Source organism: Phyllostomus hastatus, unplaced genomic scaffold (assembly GCF_019186645.2).
Source record: "Phyllostomus hastatus isolate PE091 unplaced genomic scaffold, TTU_PhHast_1.1 phas_scaffold_385, whole genome shotgun sequence".
Classification (NCBI taxonomy): Eukaryota; Metazoa; Chordata; class Mammalia; order Chiroptera; family Phyllostomidae; genus Phyllostomus; species Phyllostomus hastatus.
Window position 1 is genome coordinate 11,968,823 of NW_025334026.1, and position 22,017 is coordinate 11,990,839.

Genomic DNA, 22,017 nt, shown 5'->3' on the forward strand with positions numbered 1-22,017 from the left:
GAAGATGGATTCGGGGGACAATGGAGGGATGACTAGGGGCACTGGGTAAGGAAAGGAGGTGGAGAGAACACAAGAAAAAGCAGACAGTACAAGAATCACATTAAATGTGAAAGTTACCACTGTTTGCTGACAAAGGCAGTGGAAGATGTTGGGGAAGTTCTGCAAATATTGCTAAAGTTGGTGGCCTCAGAAAATCTTTTAACATTTCTTTTACTTTTACTATACTAGCATCTCAAGGGTTTAACATGGTAACTCAACCATTCAACCAGAGTAACTTTGGTAAAAATCAAATCTGAATTATTACCATAAAGATGCCTAACCTCTCCTTTCCCACAGCAAAAAGCTTCTGTTAATTTGTTGCTCAGTCGCCCCCCCCTTCTGCTGCATCCTTCACTTCCTTCTCTGGTATTTGCCACTCAAATAAAAACAATCTCTGAACTACTCCTCACAAGAGCCAAGTAACACCTCCCCATTCTTCGCATTCAAAGCACAATTACTTGGCTAGAAGCTCAATTACTTGTCTAGTGAGACAATTTTCTCACAGCTGACATACATCTTTTACCAGATTGAAGATAAAGTGTACCCACAGTGTATTTAAGCATACAACTGTTACCTAATTCCAGGCCATGCCAAGGATTAAAAAGACATTGCTGATGACAATAGTGACTAAGAAAATCCTTCTGTCACGTAGCTTATGACTTGAGTTGGCCCAGCAAAATGCCAATGCCTGGTTCACTGGCAGAGCAAGTTAAGGTTTTGTTGGAATGAAGAGTGATAACCATTAATTATTTCCAAAATCTATGAATAACAGGAGGCCAAACATCAATGACTCGAGAATGTTAGAGAATCAGGATTCTTCTTTTGATAATAGGCTTTAAATCCTCTATACTAGAAGACGGCAGATAAAGTACTACTGAAAATGACACGGCTCAATCCTTGGAGTAACATCCATGGTTCCTGTACATCCTTTCAATGACACATGTTTAACATTTTCCACTTGCTATCTGTATTACAACTGCCCCTAATAAAAGCAGTTGGCCCCTAATGTGATCAATCACATTAATCGTGGCCTTGAATTTGAGGTCTTGAGAAATGAAGTTCATACACAGACTTTCATCATATTCTTCCTTATTCATATTAAAGCTCTACCTTTGGGAGTATTACATTACTTCTCTTATTACCAAGGGAAGTCTATGTCGTCTCTAATCTTCAATTCATCACCAATACTTTGTTTCTTTGCCTAAATCATAAGCATGCTGAGGAGGCCGCTGTGCTGACTTTGATGATCAACTTCATTATTAAACACTGATTATACCTCCTCCCCTGCTGAATTCCTGGCACAAGATAATTTTTCTTCCCTAGTTCAGTACTCTCAATCACTTCTCACGCCATGATAAAACAAAATTATGCAATCCATTTGGCATATTGGTTGACCTTTACCAGTTACCTCAGGTACACTCCGAGCTGAAGGATCAGTATTTTAGTACAAATAACCCCACCTTAGCATTTACAAGAATGATAAGCTGCATGAATTCAGAAATAACCACTGGTTCTTAGCAACAGAAGTCCCCAAGGTTGTAAAAGTTGCAGTCACTTTTCTGACATTAAGCAATAATGGTAAACAAAAAGATGTCAAAGAAATAAAAGTACATTTATGGTTCAAATAAAGAATATAAAACCATTAACACAACTGAGACTGAGGCTTCATGGTTCTTTTTACTGGGCAGGGACATCAGTGAAGCTGCTGGAATTACAGTGTTTGTCATTTAGACAACAGGGTCTATGTGAATAAAGATTCAGATCTACACCCACAGGGTCTGAATGGTCTGATACATCAGCCACATTTGGGACTGAGCACTTGAAACGTGACTAGTTCAAATGAGACAGAGTGTAAAATACATATGGGCACTTCAAATAAAATATAAACATATAAAATAAAATGCAAATTTCTTAATCTTTTTTTCATATAATTACATGTTGGAACATAGATTTGGGTATAGAAAACTTAAAATGATATCTGTAGCTTGCATTCGTGACACACCTTTTATTCTTACTGAACACCACTGGTCTAAAGTCAAAGCTCAACTTTTCCAAAACTGCTTATGTTCATACTGATACATCAAAGACATGCTATTGAGCTTCCTCAAAAGGTATTTCTGGGAAAGAAGAGGAATTTCATCACTTAAAATGTGTTTGTTTTTTTTTAAGATTTTATTTATTTATTTTTAGACAGAGAAGGAAGGAAGGGAGAAAGAGCGGGAGAGAAGCATCAATGTGCCTGTAAACCAAAGGGTCTCCAGTTCGATTCCCAGTCAGGGCACATGCCTGGGTGGCAGGCCAGGTCCCCAGTAGAGGGTGCGTGAAAGGCAACCACACATTGATGCTTTTCTCCCTCTCTTTCTCCCTCCTCTTCTCTGAAAACAAATAAAATATTTTTATAATGTTAAAAAAACTTATCTAATACGTTTTTTAAAAAGGAATTCACAATTATTTTACCTGGTGTATTCGTTCTTGGCTGAGTAACTTCAGTAGTACTGTGAGTCAGAAGTTCTGGTCTGTAAAAATTCACTTGGTATTAGTAACAGAGCATTTAAGAATGCCTTAAAGGCTTTCCCCAACCACCTCTGCAGTGCTAATGATTTTCAAAATGGTTCATTCTGCCTTCTTGTGCAGTGGAAAATATCATTCTGGTGACTACAGATTATTTAGAAAACAGCAATTTTAATAGATGCACATGGGACCACCTTTGTGTCCTCAAAGGCATTTTAAGCTTAAATGTACAAAACTGTTATGTTCCCCCCAACCAGTTCAACCTTCTTTCTAAACCTCAGATGAAGTATACCACAATACAACTAGAACTATCTAGCTGTGCCATCCTAAAGTTGCCACTCCTTTCTACAATTAGTCCAACAAACATACACAAATGCACAATCCCCAAAGAGTAAGCCCAAGTATCAGAGTCTACCCCCACCACCATCATTCTGCAGTAAAGACAGGCCTTCTGTTCATACTCCCTCCCTGCTCCTGAACTGCCCACTCTGCTGTCCTTCAAACTGAGGCCAAAATAGCATTTCTAAAATGCAAATCCAAATTATTTAATAATCTACTGATCGTATAAGACCTAAGGCCTTCCCTCCACTTGGCTACCGTGAAATCTACCATGCCATGCCCACAAGGCATCTCGCTCATTCTACATAGACTGGTATAGTCAAGTAAACATTAAAGTACGTTTGACACCTCCCTGCCCCTACTTATATTATTTCCTTTATCTGAAACACCTTTTCTCCAATCTCTATTACAACTGACCAATCTACATGCTACCCCTCGCCTCCTCCCCCAAAGTGCTTAGTAACGCTTTATTGCATTTATCTCTGTAATAAGCCTTCCAAAAACAATTTTGTGTATCTGGTACCTGATACTAAATAAACATTTGCTCAGTAAATGAATCTAAATGTAAAACCTTAATTCTGAATACCAGAGAGGGGAACAAAAGGCCCATTTTCATGAAATCAATCTTTTCTTACAGACAGCATTAAATTTGTTTCTGTAGATTATAATCTTACCTTTTAATAACAAACTTAATTCGATTGCCCACTTGAATGATTTTTTCCAGCCTTGGAATTCCATACCATGAGGGACTTCTAAAAGGAATGTTCTCTGGTAGTCCTTCAACGTAGAGATCATTAGGATGTGCCTCAAATTTCTGGTAAGGCACAGCCTTGGCTTCAGTGCTCCCCAAGGCTTCAGCTTTACAAAAGAAAAGCAATTCAGGAGATTAAGTTTCTCCTGAAATCAAATTTTAGTATAATCCAAAGCAATGTACATGCCAACTTTTTAAAAAGTCAAGTACACTCTGAAAACACATACAACAAGTACTAAAACAGACTCAATGCAGCAAATGGCCCCTGATCAAGGGTGACTTATGATGGATTTAATGTTTCCTGATTCTAAGACCATCTTAATAACGCTAAGACCTCATAAAACTTTTTTCAATATCTTTGAAAGATTATCAAAAGAAAATTATGACACAATAAAGAACGTAACTTAAATACTACGTTTTCAAATATCCGAAGAGAGATTTTCGTTACTTAATGTTTTGACTGTAAAAATCCTTTTATTAGCTCCTGCAACTGTGAGATTAATATTCTTTACCCTTTAAACATCATGAATGTGCCATTTTATAAGGAAATAACCCTCTGCAAAGAATTTATGGAATGGGAAATAAAAATAGTAAGCAGAGACTGGTTTATACGAACAGAGACATATCAACCAAAGTTAGTATATAAACCTTATTTAGATCTACATTCAAAAAAACAAACTCTCCCAAGGTACTTTCTGGATGAATGAGGAAACTCAGTGAAGGGCTGGATGAGAGTGGATACAAAGACACAGCTAATCCTGTGTGGTATGATAGTAAATGACACGGTGCTTGTTCATACGAGAATGTCCACACTGTCAGGGATGCACACTAAATAAGGAAAACGATACAACACCCCAAAGAGGTAAAGATGAACAAATGTGGAAAAATCTTAATGGCCACTGAATTTAAAATTGGGTATATTTTTCTGTTGAACAGGTGTAGAACTGAAATTTTAAGATGTAAAAGTGAAAATCCTGATCCCAGCTCTGAAACCACATTCAAATGTAGTTTTAATAAAAGAGTCAAACAGCCTGACCAGTGTGGTTCAGTGGGTTAAGCATCCCACAAAGCGAAAGGGTGCTGGGTTCAATTCCCAGTCAGGGCACATGCCTAAGTTGCAGACCACGTCCCCAGTTGGGGGTGTGAGAGAGGCAACCAAGTGAAGTTTCTCTCCTTCTCTTTCTCCCTCCCTTTCCTTCTCTCTAAAAATAAATAAACAAAATCTTTAAAGTGAATAAATAAGAGAGTCAAACAATTTATACAGTATCAGTATATATAAGCTTCCCTTATATTCTGCATGGTACATTTAAATATGCTACAATCTGTTGGTTTATCAGTGCCTCCCTGAAGAATTAATTTGCATTTCTTTGATTCTTAGATTGACTTTCTTCTCAAATGTAAAGGCCTTCTGTCTGATTTTCTTCCTTTATTTCATTAGACCAAATCTGAAGGGCTCAAATACAGGATCTCTTTGATATGGAAAGGCTTTTACACACCCATCTTGGAGTAGTATTAATTACAGTTCAATATAACAAGAAAAGAATATCATCATAATTCTAAGAAACTTTCTATTAAATAACAAAAAAACAGCTGTTAGAGTTGAGAAAGAGGAAAAGTTTCAGAAAATGGGGATAGTCCACTGCATTGGTGATTCATCAATGAGGTCTCCTCTCTATAAGATAACAGTCACCCTGTCTCCCTGGGTCCCCTTGTTCTTCATTTTTTCCCCAGGCTACTTAACACCTTATGTAACAAATATTTAATTGTTGCCTTACTATGTGCATCTTTCCCTAATTTATTAATAAATGATTCCTGGGGGAGGCTACTGTCTTTTGCTCGGATGGGCTAGCAGCACCTGACACACAGGTGTTCACAGGTGCTGAATGACTGGTTACGCTGCTGCTGTAGTGAGAACTTACCGTAAAACTGTTTGTGTTTGACAGTTACAGAGAATCTAAGATTTTGTCTTCCTCTTCCAGGAGACTTAATTTAAAGAAAGCAACATTTTTGCTTCCTTCTCACTCTCTAAAGTCGTTAGACTCCTGGACCCAGTTAAGGCCATTACTACCAACAAAAAAGAGCCAGGCTTTTGTTGTTTGTGACGTGATAATACATAAACTCTTACCTATTTTCTTATCTCTGATACAATGCCAAAATACTTTTCCCCTGGCCACTTTTTCTTTCTTTTTTAAACTATTTAGTTACTTATTTAATCCTTACCCAAGAACCTTTTTATTTCCAATGGTTTTAGGGAAAAAGAGGAACACTGATGTGAGAGAGAAGCACAGACTGTTGCCCCCTGCACAGGCCCAACCAAGAATCGAACACGCCCCATAACTAGGTATGTGCTTACAGACCATACTCCAACTAGGCGAACTCATCGACTCCTCTTCCTTCCATGGCATAAAAGTAAGCTTGCTTGGCAAGAAGCAATGATGCCATTAGGCTTGGCTGCTTCTTTTACCAGGCTCATTTCCAGAACTAAAATGTGAGGGCAAAGTTTAAGACTGTTCATGCAGATACTCATTATCAAATGTCACCTACTCATGAATTACAATGACACTATGGTAGCATCTCTAATGATAAACAATGTTCTTCATCTGATTTATTTTACTAAATTCCTTGGAAATAGTTACTTTTAAAGTGGTGAAGATTTTTTGTTTACTGTCAATTAGCTGATTTTGACAGATTAAAATCTTAAAATTCTAATTTCTTCCCTGATATGTTAAATTCTCAGGGAATACAATAAGCCATAAGGTAAGTACATGGATTCTGCAAACACCACACATTAGTGACCTCAGTTTGTAGCTGCCACTTGAGCTGCACCTAAAAACTGATTTACTGAGACTTTAAGACCCAATGCCAAGCATTCCTCTTGGAAACCATAGGACAAACAAGAATCCTCACTCGAGAGACTTTCCATGCCCATGATAGCTGTGGCACTTTTGTACTTTGGTCCTGTCAGTGTTAAACTGAATGAGGTACAACGTATACCATGTGACAGAAAGGCCCAGTGATTTCCGAGAACTTCAGAAGACACTGCACCTGACCAAGCACCAAGCAGGGCTCTAGCAGTAAACCAGACAGACAAGATCAGTTAGGGTGGTCACATCTATTGTGTTAAGAGACTGAGGAAGCCCTGGCTGGTGTAGCTCAGTGGATTGAGTGCACGATGTGAGCCAAGGGGTCGCTAGTTTGATTCCCAGTCAGGGTACATGCCTGGGTTGCAGGCCAGGTCCCCCAGTGGGGGTCATGTGGGAGGCAACCACACATTGATGTTTCTCTCCCTCTCTTTCCCCCTCCCTTCTCCTCTTTCTAAAATAAATAAAATCTGGAAAAAAAAAGAATGAAAAGAAATAGACAACCATTAGAATTTTGAGGAAGATAAAAAGGTGAGGAGTTATAGTGTGCATGGCAGTTTATGTTAGATGGGTACTCAATGAAGACCTCTCCAGCGTGGCCACATTTACATTGAGACATAAATAAAAAGGAGAGGCACAAAAAGACCTGAGGTAAGGGCATTCCAGAAATAAGAACTCTAAAAGTGCAACAGTTCCAAAAAAGGTATGAGAAAAAAGCAGAGAACAAGTAGATGGTCTTTATAGCTGGTGTGAAGTGAGCAAGTGGGATAGGGAATGAGGTGACATTAGAAGAAAGGCAGGATGGCCATGATCAGGGACTGTGGAGTTTATTCCAAGTACAAAGAAAAGCCAATGAGTACCAAACAGGGAAGTGACATGCACCATTTTATGTTTTTAATGTGATTAAAATCTGGCTGCTTTGTGGCACTGGCTTTGACTACAGTGACAGACAGCAGTGAGGGAGAAAACGGTATGAATTTGAGGTATGTTTTAAACATAGAGTCAGCAGAAGGCCTTGTGAAAATAAAAAATAAAGAATAAATAGCTCCTAGGGGATTTGGCTAGGACAACTGGGTGGAGTGAGGTGCCACTGGGAAGACTGGGGAACAAACACGTTGCAGTGGGGAGAATCAAGGTCTCTACTTAGAACATGGGAAGTCGGAAGAGGTATCACATAGGTGGGTGAATATAAAGGTCTAGTGGTAAGGGAAGTTTTTAGGACTAGAGACTTAAATTTGAAAGCCATCAGGATACAGACAATATATTAATTTAAAGATACAAGATGAAGTGTGATTACTTGTGGAAAAAGTATAACAAGAAAAACAGAAGGGCTCAGGACTGAGCTATAGAGAACCACTCCCAAAATTTAAAGAGTGAGCAAAACGGAGGTGCCATCAAAAGAATGAAAATGAGTCCCGGCTGGTATGGCTCAGTGGATTGAGTGCCAACCTGTGAACCAAAGGCTCACCAGTTCAATTCCCAGTCAGGGTACATGCCTGGGATGCGGGTCAGGTCCCAAGTAGGGGGTGCACAAGAAGCAACCACACACTGCTGTTTCTTCCCCTCTCTTTAAAAATAAATAAATAAATAAATAAATAAATAAATAAATAAATAAATAAATAAAACCTTAAAAAAAAAAAAGGAATGAAAATGATAACCAATAGACAGGAAAAAACTAAGAGTCAAAAAAGTTTGAAATTGTCCCATTATATTAGTTTTAAAAAAGAAAAATAAGATGAAGAACAATTCCACTGAATGCTGCTAAGAAGGATAAAGCAGGGAAGAAAGTGATTTTTGCCAAACACGTTGCTATGATAAACAAAGTCTAAATATTTTCAGTGTTTAGGAATGCAAGCACAGCAAGCACAACAAACAAGATAACCACTGTAGTGTGGTCCTGTGACATTTTCAGACAGCCACCGGTGTACTATACAGCACTCCAGTGATACACAGCCACTGAAGGTCTCCTTTATTCCGGAGAAGCAACTAAACACTGTTAAAAGATCCCAAGACAAAATGATTTGAAAACCGTGGCATGCCCTATGCTGAATAAACTTAAACTATACTGTATTAAAATATATTACACAAAAAGAGTATCTGGGGGTTTGTTACACTATTCTCTTTTATACAGGTTTAAAACTTTTCATAATAAACATGTATCTGAAAACAACAGAAGAAAACTGGAAAACTGAAACTGAGTCATATTCATTGTATTTCATAAAGCAAAATTTAGGAAAATTATTCTATATCATACTTTAGTTGATGAAAAATTAGACTTACCAAATTTTTTGCAGAAAAGCTGATCGACCATCTTTCGTAATTTAGTGATTCTGGCATACCATTCTTCCTTTACTGTAAGAATAACAAATATAAAAATTTCCTCAATTTAATGGCATTAATGTATTATAATTTTAAAATAAGCAGTATTTTTCTGTTCTAAAATTATTTCTAAGATTTCAGAATGTTTGTTAAAACGGTGCTGACACTGAATAGAAAAAGAAAAAATAAAACATGGACAAAATGGAAATTTATAACTGAAGAGTAATTCTACATAGGTACTCTCAAGAGTCATAATTAAAGGTAGGAAACATCACAATTCAGTTTACTCAAGAACAGCTGGCAGGAGTTTTTTGCAATGATAAATTTAAATGTAGACATTTAAGACTACTAGTAATCATTCCATTACAAACTCTTAAGTGATGCAAATTCTGTATTTTTTAATTTTTATCTATTGATTTGAGAAATATCAATTTGTTGTTCACTTATTTATATGTTCACTGGTTGGTTCATTATGTGCCCTGACCAGGAACTGAACCTGTAACCTTGGTGTATGAGGATGATGCACTAACCAAATGAGCTATCTGGCCAGGGCTCAAACTCTGTTTTATATATGCACCCCCACTCCACTCCAGAGCAACAGCAAGCAAGAGAACACATCATAACTGTATTTCCTTCAAAACACATCTAACAAACAAATGATGATACCATTGGCTATATGCTTTAAGCAGTGTATCTTTTTTATCATCTGGGTATAACAATGAATGATTATTCAATTTACTAATGTACACTTGGGCAATAAATTATTGAATACTTTATGCCAGATAACATTTGCATTTCAAAAGTAGAACAGATATGTCTTCTCGGGGTATCTCAGGTGGTTGGAGCATTGTCCGGTACACCAAAAGTCTGCGGGTTTGATGTCTGGTCAGGGCACCTACCTACGTTGTGGGTTTGATCTCCAGTTGGGGCTAGTATAGGAGGCAACTGATTGATGTTTCCCTCCCACATCAATGCTTCTCTCTTTCTAAGCAATAAACACATCCTTGAGTGAGGATTAGGGGGAAAAAAAAAGTCCACCAGACATGCTTCTTTAGTCTATCCAAAAATATGATGCAGACTTGCACTTATTTGCAATGGGTTATTAAACTTAAAAATGAGTTTATTCTTCTAGAGAGTACTGGACAATGTTTTGACATCGTGTATCTCCTACACAAAATGCTCTGATTTGACTACAAGACTGGAGACCTACCTCCTGAAGCTGGTTTATCAAGCTGTAAGTCTTCACGTGTTGAATTCAGAAGTTCATGTCTGCAAGGTGAGAAAAAGTACTAAATATTCACAAAGTAATACTGAGCAAAAATAGTAACTACTAGTACTTATTTAATATTCAGTCAAGACCAGTTTAAAAAGAAGAGACAATCTGGAGTCCTGAGTACAATTAAATCCTAATTTCTTGAGATTTCCTCAGAATAATAAAGCTAAATGGTAATTGCACATCGTTTCATAAGGTGCTTCATAGAGCCTACATCCTCAAAGAAAAATTACGCAAACCAAAGGCATTTTATAAAACCAAAGGACAAATTACTAAAATTTTAAATGAGGTCCTTTAATTTTACACGTCATTTAAGATTACCTTACTGCAACATATCCACGAAGTCTGTCCAGGAAAAGTCCAGCCATTATTAATGTAATTAGAACAATTCACATGGTATCAATATAAAACTGGCAGCCAAGGAGAGTGGACTAGAATGCACATTGTGAATAATGATGACTTCACTGTATAAGTCAGTGGGGGCAGTAGATGCTGCTCAGTGAGCATGTGTACTGTGTGGCCCTCACATTTAAAATGATTGAGCGAGCAGAGCAAATCTGCATTATCAAATTTTATATTAAGGTTGAACGTTCCTCCGTGGAAACTATTCAGATGATTCAGAAGGCTTTTGAAGACAATTCAGTGAGTGCAGCACAAATAAAAGTGTGGCACAAACGTTTCAAAGATGTTCAAGGATCTGTTGAAAGTGACCCACGTTCTGGAACGCCTGCAATAAGTAGAACACTTGAGAATGTTGAATGTGTATGGGGGCTGCAATCAACAAAGATCGACGACTGAAAGTGCAAGAACTAGAAGCTGATCTGGGGATTCCTAAAACTACTGTGTCTGAGATTTTGATGCAGGATCTTGGCATAAAACATGTCATGGTGAAATTCGTTCCACGGCTTTTGCTACCAAGCAAAAGGAACATCTTACCGCAGTTGCTAACAACTTGATTCGAACTACTACCAATGAACCAGATTTCCTCAAGAGGCTCATAATTGGAGATGAATCATGGGTCTACAGTTAAGATCTGGAAATGTCCCAATGGAAGTCACCTGGTTCTCCACACTGAAGAAGGCACCGCAAAGTTGCAGAAAGATCAAGACCATGTTAACCCCCTTTTGTAAAACTTGGAAATGTGTTGTCCATCAGGAGTATGTCCCTCCGGACCAAACAGTACTACTATTATCTCAGTGTTCTTCGTCAGTGAGAGATGCAAACATAATTGGCAGCAGCTATGGGAAACTGGTGATTGGTAGCTTCATCACCACAATGCACTTGCTCATGCATCACATCTCATGAAGAGTTTTTTGGTGAAACTTCAAATCGCCCAGGTGATTCAGAACCCCCTACAGCACACATTTGGTGCCCTGTGACTTCTGGCTTTTCCCAAAACTAAAATCACCTTTGAAAGGGAAATGATTTCAGATCATCAATGAGATTCAGGAAAATATGAAGGGGCAGTTGATGGCAATTCCAACAAAGGTTTTCTTTGCAGTGTTTACACAGTGGAAGAGATGCTGGGAGAACTGTGTGAGGTCCCAAGGTGCTAACTTTGAAGGGGACTGAGGCAGCATTGCCCTATGTACAATGTTTCTTCTATCTTCTTCAATAAATGCCTCTATTTTTCATATTACATGATACGATACTTTCTGGACAGACCATAAAAATTGGTTATAAAAATCCTAAATACATTTCAATACTACAATACTACAATACTACAATTTGCAAATACATTTCAATACTACAATACGACAATATGCTTGCTTTTGAGAATTTTCCCTAATAAACAGCTCATAAAACATAATTTTTAGATCACATAAGTTTTGCAATCTTAACTTCCATATCCTATATCGCTCTATTTTGTTGTAATGGCCTAAAGTAATTGGGGGTGGAGATGGAGGAAGAGATGACAAAAACAGGTATAACCATACCTATATTAACAGTAATCCCAAAAATGATGAAAACTAACACAGGATTAAGTCAATAATATACACAATATTTGATATTAGTAAGTGAAATAAAACATTTGCTAAACTCTATAGAATTACCCTTCTAAATAAACAACATAGTTTATGTGCTTTACAAAGGACATAAGGCTTTACAAAGTCCTTTCCAAATGTGGAAGATGGTTTCCCATAAATGAGTGTACTGAAAGGACTTCAAGCTCAATATGCTAGCATCAAGTACCTTATGATAAGCTTGCATAAACATTTAAACTTCCAAACACAGTTTTATATGGTTTGACAAGATTAGCAAACACAATCAAAACCTATAAATTCATTTATAAATTTTCTTTATTTTCTTATTAAAAATCCACTTCAAATTTCTGTCAAGTTAAAAAAATAATTTAATAAAGTAACAGTACAAAAGAATTCTTAAAACAATACACTTAATGTATCAATGTGTAGGGAGGGGGGTCTTGTTTATGGCTCTTGACTAGGATGAGGGTTTTAGAACAAGCCATTTTGCTCCGTTTTTTAAGAAACTAATAAATCTTAAACTATAATTTATTGGAAAGAAAAATATCTATTAGCAACAAGTTCCTCCCTGTGGAGAATAGCTCACCTATCATTTAAGGCATGTCTCAGGCCCTTTTCCTCTTTAGCTAAATCTTTTAAAAAGACACATTTCTTTATTTAATACCAATACAGACAGGTGAGCTTGCTTGATTGTTCCTATTCATCAAGGTGGTCGTTACCTTCCCCATTTACTCAGCAGTACCAGAGCATTATTAGAGAAATGCAGCAGAAGCTTTTGCAAATGATATGACTATTGTCCTACTAATGTTATTCATGTTATTGTTAATAGCTAAAAGATATGTCAGAAAGCTTTTAAAAAATCAGTTATAATATGATCATGGTTCAGAGACTCATTCAAAATGGAAGAACTTAAAGTGAAAGCCATGCCTTTCAGGAGATGTAAACCCATACCCACTCCCTGGGGGGTAGGGGTGAGTACTGCTTGATCTAAACCCATCAAGACACTATCTTTCCCATGCCTGTGCCTGCTTCAGGAATAAGCACTTGACACAATTCTAACCAGAGAATTAAGGCCACATCCCAAGGTGTCCTTGCTCTCAAAGAAACATAGGTGGCTACTGTCTCTCCTGCAGAGACATATCTAGCTGTGAGGCCTAGACTACTGCATCTAGTTCAAGACCAGCCTCAGGAAACTATCACAGCAAGGAAGGAAAGCCCTGGCGGGTGTGGCACACTGGACTGAGCGCCAGTCTGTGAACTGAAAGGTCGCTGGTTCAACTGCCACTCCAGGCACATGTCTGGGTCGGGTTGTGAGAGGCAACCCATCTATGTTTCTCTCCTCATTCTCCCTCCCTTCTCCTCTCTCTAAAAACAAATAAATAAAATATTTTTTAAAAAGGAAGAATCTAGAAGAGGAGGAGCAAAGCCCCAAATGTCACAAGTTTCAATCACCCTATCTCTGATCTCCTTGCTACATGAGATAAGCAACTCCCTGTACTAAGCTAATTTGAATAAGGGTTTTTGTTACCTCTGCAGAACTGCTGTCTTTCCCGTTCAAGGCTGAAAATTTTCTATTTGCTTTCTATACTTGTTTGGCTGGCTACGCTGGAATTTCAGATTGAAATCGCTTGACTTAGAACTTGGAAAGAATTGCTTAATTAGCGGTACAACATCCTTTCCTGCTTAAAGTAGGTTTTTCATCAGTGTGGTTTCATTCTTTATGGATGACCTAGTTTACTCTCTAGACCCAAATGATTTTTTCCCCTTATCCTTAGGGCACTGAAATTTTATGAGATGGCTCATTTTTTATATTTTCCCTCTCTTTTCACTTCAAGTCCAATGGCACCAGATGACTCAGTATATTCTTTCTTGTGTCTCACAGACAGAACCTTCTTTACAATCTACAAGACTAACAACCCTTGTAACCCAATTTCATCGAAAATTTTAGTTTAGCAATTACATTTCATCATTTCCTAGAAAAGTATTCTCTAATTGTTTCCATTTACAACTATATCTAGTACTTGTTTCATGGATGTAAAGGGAAGTGTACATGTATTTGCACTGCAGAAATCCGTTGATAAATGCCCTTAGTTTTTTAAAACTTTTACTGTAATCTCAATAGAATATAAAAGAATACAAAATACAAAAATGTTTGATGTGGCTGTCATTTTAAAATGGAAACATTTATACATCCAAATCCAATTCTACACTTTAAAAAATTATAATCTTTAAAAAAAAATTTTCTTTTTCTTTTTCTTTTTCTTTATTTGGAGAGAGGGGAAGGGAGAGAGAAAGAGAGAGAGAGAGAAACATCAGTGTGTGGTTGCCTCTCACGTGGCCCCCACTGGGGACCTGGCCTGCAACCCAGGCATGTGCACTGACTGGGAATAGAACCTGTAACCCATTGGTTCGGAGCCCACACTCAATCCACTAAGCTACACAGCCAGAACTGCAAGGGTTTTTTGTTTTTTTGTTTTTTAATTTTTATTTATTTATTTTCAGACAGAGGGGAAGGAGAAAGAAAAACAGAGGGAGAGAAACATAAATGTCTGGTTGCCTCTCATGCACCGCCCCCCACTGGGGATCTGGCCCGCAACCCAGGCATGTGCCCTGACTGGGAATAGAACCCATGACCCTTTGGTTCGCAGGCCGGCACTCAATCCACTGAGCCATACCAGCCGGCACTGCACTTATTTTTTTTAAAAAAGCTCCTTGTGCCCTGACTGGTATGGTTCAGGGAGTTGGGCACTGTCATTTTAAAAAAAGGGTCACTAGTTTGATTCCTTTAAGACACATAGGTGGGCTGTGCGTTCAGTCCCCCATTTGGGTAAATGAGAGGAAACAGAGGTTTCTCTCTTTCACCCTCCCTGCCCCCACTCTCTAAAAATAAATAAATAAAATGTTTTAAATTATTAAAAAAAAAAAATAACCCTTGTCACAGCCTTTATGTCAATGCTAAACAATTTAGAGCATTCTACTATCTTAGTTCTTCCTCATTCTTACTTGTATTACCTCATTTATTTTTAAATAGATTTAAATTTACAGATTTTATTTATTTATTTTTAGAGAAGGAAAGGGAAGGAGAAAGAGAGGGAGAGAAACATGGACCTGTGGTTGCCTCTAACAGGCCTCCAACTGGGGACCTGGATCTCGAAATCCAGGAATATGCCCTGACTGGGAACTGAACCCAGTGACCTTTCAGTCCACAGATGGCGCTCAATCCACTGTGCCATGCAAGCCAGGGCTTGTATTGTTTCATTCATTTTCAATCTTACAAGTTACATATATCTCCATATATGCTGTAAAAATTGAGACCTAAAAACAAGACAGTAATACTATACTACTACTTTTTTTAGTATATTTAGGAGGAAATTATTAAAGAAAAAGACAGTTGTATGCAATTAGGTGTAACAGGTGTTCATGTTCCAAAAGCCAACTCCGTCATAACTGACACAGACACCCCGACACATGGAAATTAAAACAATATATAATAATTCAAACTTAATTTAAATTTAGCCCTACTGACTGAATATCTGTCAATAATATTTTAAAAAACTCACTAATCATGAACAAAGATAAAAGTCCAGGAAGTCTTACTTCTTAATCACAAAACGAATCCTTTCCTTTGCAAGTAATATCCTCTCAAGGCGAGGAATTCCGTAAGTAGACGGCCTTCTAAAAGGAATCCCTTCTGGAAGTCCTTCTACATAAAGATCTTCAACATGTGACTGGAAAAGAGGGTATGGGATCGTCACAGGACCTTTGGCTTTTATAGCTTGAGCTTTAGGGATGACAAGAGAAAGAGAAAAACCATTAAATGACAAGGATTAAGCACAAAACAGTTGACTATTTATTGCTCTGTAACTTTTATAGAACTTTGTATTTACTTCTGCTTATTATAGTTCAATCAGAAAATAGTACAGAAGAACTAAAAGGAAAAGAATACCAATGATGACTATGTAACTGGATCTGCAATTAACTAAAGTATGTTGTACAGTAATGTAGATATAGTCAGACTCTCTATTAAAATCTGAACCAAAAATGAACCCAGAAGAACATGTCAGTTAATCTCAGGTAATGAATACAATATGGAATGAAAGAGGAGTATTTTTGAAACATTTAAAACATGAGTGTAAAAAAATTAAAAAAAAAACAGAAACAGAATATTTAATTAAAAATTCTGCTAGATTTATTTACCCAAGGGGAAAATAATACAAGAGCTTCAAAAATGAAAAGCATGGGGAATGTTAAGAATCAAATATACTCAATAATATCATACTAACTTTGTATGGTGACAGACAGATAATAGACTGATCATGGCGATAGTCACTTTATATAATACATAAATGTCAACAAAGCATTATGCCATACACCTGAAACTAACATAATAATGTATGCTAACTATACTTAAATTAAAAAAGAACGGACTATAATAAGTAGATCTTCATTTTATTAAGCTATAAAGGGTCAATTTTTCTGAATAGGAGACATTTAAGTATCACTGAGTATTAAATATGTTTTTATGTGTGAGAAGAGAACTGAGATTAAGACAATGCCTTCCTCTCACTCAACTCCCTCTTTGAAACAGACTTTTGAGAGATGAAATGATATGATATTTGGGACCCTGGAATTTTAAAACATTCTTACATGAAAAAGAGATAGATGGGACAAAAGAGAAAAAGAAAATCCTGTAAAATGTTAAAGGCTGTTGAACTAGAGTGATGAATATTTAGAGGGCCTTTATTCTTCACTTTCATTTGTGTTTGGAAATTTTCGTGATAAAAAGGAATTAAGAAGTATTAGTATGTTCATGCATAATACAGGCACATTTATAGTTCATATTAAAATTTCCACAGGTAAGCCTTTTGTCACTAGGTAAAACAATGCCAAGTTTTCTATGACTACAGACACATACCATACACATTTCACTCTTCTTTCAAAGGCTTCCGTCTCATTTAATTCACACAGCACCGTTGCCTACAATGCTTTCTAGTAGCTGAAAGAACAGCGGAGATGCTCCTGACCCTGCCCAAAAGGCCCCAAGCAAACATGACTCCTGTGGATTCCACTCCACCTCTCCTCCCTCAGAAATTACCATGACAACAGCTCAATTTTCTTTTGCTGGTATTTTACATAAAACTCTATTTGCTACATATTAATATCTGTACTAAAGTTTCAAATCTACCATATTACATATTTAATATCTTTGTTAATATGCTACTCCTGAAAATCATATTCACATTGAACAATGCAAATAGCTTCCCCTAAGGCAATCACCATGTTATACTGCTTCCTGTGTAGAACATGTTTTCAGTTTTCACCCTTTTTTTTTTTTTTACATTTCATTTATTTATTTTTAGAGAAAGGGGAAGGGAGAAAAACAAAGAGGGAGAGAAACAGCCATTGGTTGCTACTCACGTGCCCCCGACCACCCAGGCTTGTACCAGGAACTGAACCAGTGGCCTCTCACTTTGCAGTACTATGCTGAACCAACTGACCCACACCAGTCAGGGCCAGTATTTGTTTTGAAGTGGACCAATTAAAATTACTGGCAAAACACTCTGACCACGGAGAAGTGAGATAAACCCCAGAGGGTGTGGCTCCGTGGATTGAGGACAATCTGAAAGGTCCTCAGATGGATCCCCAGTCAGGGCACATGCCTGGGTTGTGGGCCAAGTCCCCAGCTGGGGATGTGCAGAAGCAACCAATTGATGTTTCTCTCTCTCTTTCTCCTTTTCCTTCCTTTCTCTCTAAAATGAATGAATGAATGAATGAATAAATAAATAAGAAAAGGGAGATAAATACTAAGAGAACCTTATAAAAAAAACGCTCAGAATTTTAACAAATACGTTATTTAATTCATTATTAAATTTACTCAAATTCTAATTCACGATAAATAGAGAAATGTTAATTTCAAGTTCATTAAAGTAAATAATGCCAATGTGGTTTATTGTTTAAATACTTAGAAAAATTTAGTCATATAGAATAGGACCACAGAAATTAGATTTCTAAGTTAAGTCACAATATTATACGATTTTACTTACAGTTGATAGCAAAGAATCCTCCAATAACAACAAAAACCACGACAAAACATGTATTTGAAAATAATAATTATTTTTAATTTATTTTTCTTATTATCATTTCATCCTAACATGAGGACATTTTCATTTGCTTTTTTATTTTTTTATCTTTTAGTTTTTAAAGATGTATTTATTTATGTTTAGAGAGAGGGGAAGGGAAGGAGAAAAACATCAGTGTGTGGCTGCCTCTCATGCCCCCGGCTGGCGACCTGGTCCACAACCCAGACATGTACCCCAACAGGGAACTGGACCAGCGACCCTTTGGTTCCCAGGCCAGCACTCAATCCACTGAGACACACCAGGGCTCATTTGCTTTTTTAGAAAGAAAGAGGAAGGGAGAGGGAGAAACATTGGTGTGAAAGAAGCACAAATCGGTTGCCTTTGTATGCACCCAGACAGGGGATTGTACACATCCAGACTGGGGGGTCACAAGTCTCTGTGCCTGGACAGGGGATGAACTCCCAACCTAGGCATGTGCCCCGACTGGGAATTGAACCCACAGCCTTTTGGTTGCCGGACAATGCTCAACCCACTGAGCTATACCTGTTGTGGCTGTCACTATTTTTAAGGTGAGCATTTGATATATACCATCAGATGATGACAAACTCCTTGTTTCTTTTATTACTACATAGAGTACAGAATAGTAAAACAAAACTAACTTCTGATTAATTTAAAGTAAGTTACATATCAACATAAACAAAATAAGGACATCTACATGAATACTAAATTTAACATAACAGATTAAGATACACTATTATTTAAGAAAGTAATCTTCAGCCTTGGCTGGCGTACCTCAGTGGATTGAGGACGGGCTGAGAACCCAAGTGTCCCAGGTTCGATTCCCAGCCAGGGTACATTCCTGGGTTGCAGGCCATAACGCCCAGCAACCGCACATTGATATTTCTCTCTCCCTCTCTCTCTCCCCCCCTTCCCTCTCTAAAAATAAATAAATAAATAAATAAATAAATAAATAAATAAATAAATAAAAAGAACAAGAAGAAGAAGGAGGATATTTAAAAAAAAAAAAGAAAGTAATGTTCAATTAAATCTCTAAGAACCATGACTTTGCAGCATATCGGGGGGGGGGGGGGCAAAGTCGATTTACAGTTGTTTGTATGAAAAACGATGCAATTATTAATAAACAATACAAGAATAAACTTCGACCCTGACTGGTGTGGCTCAGTGGGTTGGACGTCGCCCTGCAAACCCAGAGGTTACCAGTTTTATTCCCACTCAGGGCACATACCTGGGTTGCAGCTCTCCAGTTGGGGGCATGCAAGAGGCAACCACCAATGTTTCTCTCCCTGTCTTTCTCCCTCCCTGCTCCTCTATGTAAAAATAAATAAATACATAAAATCTTAAAAGAAGAATAAATTCTTTCACATACTCACAACTGTAAATCTACTTTTCCCACCTTGCATATAAACAAACTCCCAAATATACATACTGAAAGTTCAACACATTGTTTGTGGGTAGTTTTTATTGCGCACTCTATTACCAGTCAACGTAAAACATATAAATACATTTCCCGCATACAATATGTTAAAAGAAATGCTTATTCATACCTAAAGGGAAAAAACTTTTTCTAAGCTTTGTAGAAATCTAGAAACAAATACTGTAACATCTGGACACACACTACCCAATAATCTTTTGAGGGACAGATATGTAAAAGTAAAGCACAGTTTACTAATAGAGCTGGACGTTCTCACGTTAGATGATCAGTAACTCCATTGTTAAAAACCTATGAACAAGCCCTGGCTGGGTAGCTCAGGTGGTTCCAGTGCTGTCCTGATACACTGAGGTTGCAGGTGCCACCCCTGGTCAGAGCACATACAGGAATCAACCAATGAATGCATAAGTAGGTAAAATGAGAAATTCATGTTTCTCTCTCTTCCTTCCACTCTCTAAAATCAATAAATTTTTAAAAAATTTTAAAGGCTTATCAACAAAATATTACAAGAAATTTTTACTTTAGCTTACCATATTTTCTTTCAAACAACTCTTCGACTTGTTTGCGTAGATCAGTAATTCGAGCATTCCATTTCTCTGAAAATTGAAAGTTAAATCTCAGTAAGAAATACCTCTTTGGGGGGTACTAATAAGTTCTGAGAACTACCTAACATCTAATAACGGTTTTCTATATAACATATCCTCGTTTTTTAATAATCTATCTTCATTTATATAATTTTATTGCTTTCGTAAGAATTTTTCCTTTTGGTTATTAGAATTTGTTCAAAAGAGGCTGTTTTAAAGTTAATTTTTTAAACACTTCATACCAAAGTCCCTCCTTTTAGCCTTATAACCTCTGAAAAGCAGGAGGGCAGAAAGACCGATACAACACAATAAACACTACAAAGAGAAGGCAAAAAAGAGTGAGGTCTCGACGGTCATTCAGGGATGTTTCTAAATCATGTCTAGGTTTTATGAACATGAGACTGTATGACAAGTTAAAACATTAACACACTACCTTAAAAGTATAATAACCTACATGTTCTATCTACTCAAAATGGACATCACAAACACAATATGCCACTAATGTTTTCTTTAGTCCCTTCAAAAGGCTATTGGCAGTAGTGTTTTTGGTTAGATGAGCTGCTGACAGTTACACAAAGAAAAGAAAGAAAGAATAAAAAAATTAAAAAAATAAACGTTTTAAAACTAAGAAAAAATAATTAAATTACTAAGTCATGAACACTGATTTAAGGTCTACTAACTGTAATTAACATCACAAATGGAATGTCTTATGCTCTGGTAAGCCCAAACTATGTTTAAACAATGTAAAGTGACTTCAAACTGTCCATGGTTTTCCTCAGAGTAGATTATAAAACAGTAATACATTGGACAGCATGCCCCTCAAGAATGTCGAAACTTTTATCAGTAACACCAAGAAGTTCAGAATCAAAGAAAAACGGCGTGTGCTTAATCAAGAACTTACCAAAGTTGAACTCCCTCACTTTCCGTTTTCCAGCATTGGCAGGTTCGGTGACTGGCGGCTGGGGCGGCTCGTTGCTCTTTGGTCTCTTGGTAGGTGGAGAATAATCATCATCTTGGAAAAGAAAACTGTCATCAGTGGGGGGACAGACTAAATGCATTACAGCCATCACTTGGTAAATCCTCAACACTCAAAAGATAAGGGGAGCTTGAAATCATTATTCCTGTACTGTCATTTTCAGCATATTTTTCCCAGTTACATTTGAAGTTTCCCTACTCTACTGGGGTGTGCTCAAGTGAATATACCTCATTTCCCCTGTCTTCTTCATTGTTTTTCCTTTTTTCTTGGCTTAATTTGAACTGTCACTGGAAATTTCTCCTCTCATTAACTGCTCTGAGATAACTGCCTAGAATTATACTCTTATTTTGTCTTTAAAAAAAACGGTTTTGATGGAGACAGCTACTTACAATCACACAAAAATATCAGAAAGGGGAGAGAAAATACAGCTTGAATGGAAAATTAGTTAAACTTACATAAAATTCAAGCACATAAACAAGGGAGGATGAACAACTATATATCAAACACTTAAACACAGAATATAGAGAATTAAAGAAATATAGCTATATTATTTGTGAAACAGGTAATACTGATTTGGTCAGTACAAAACCTATGTAGAAGTGAGCAATCACATATTTAGGCAAAGAACACAGACTTCAAAAACACTTATAGCAGGAGTTCATGTTAATTTGTTCATGGATAAGTCTGTAACGCAACACCGCTATGATACTTTAACATATCTAATGCTAGAATTAAGGATATTTGGCTCAAATAAGAGAAGTTCTCACTATCATCATATAGTCCCTGAAAATGTCACTGCACACTACTAACAGTTCTGCTCAAATACCATGTGTAAATTATTGAAATAAT

The 22,017-nt window shown here is 37.0% G+C and overlaps 1 protein-coding gene across 9 annotated transcripts in view; it reads right to left on the bottom strand.

Annotated features, from left to right (window-relative positions):
- Window positions 1-22,017, bottom strand: part of LOC123806256 (general transcription factor II-I) — a 113,939-nt gene that overhangs the window by 24,061 nt on the left and 67,861 nt on the right. For all 9 annotated transcript variants that reach the window (XM_045819281.1, XM_045819284.1, XM_045819283.1 and 6 more), the window contains 7 exons: window positions 21,094-21,204; window positions 20,139-20,204; window positions 15,676-15,859; window positions 10,031-10,089; window positions 8,782-8,853; window positions 3,564-3,747; window positions 2,497-2,555 (listed from right to left, as the gene is read on the bottom strand). In XM_045819281.1, the coding sequence (XP_045675237.1) occupies window positions 2,497-2,555; window positions 3,564-3,747; window positions 8,782-8,853; window positions 10,031-10,089; window positions 15,676-15,859; window positions 20,139-20,204; window positions 21,094-21,204 (735 nt within the window). The remainder of the gene's footprint in view (window positions 1-2,496; window positions 2,556-3,563; window positions 3,748-8,781; window positions 8,854-10,030; window positions 10,090-15,675; window positions 15,860-20,138; window positions 20,205-21,093; window positions 21,205-22,017) is intronic.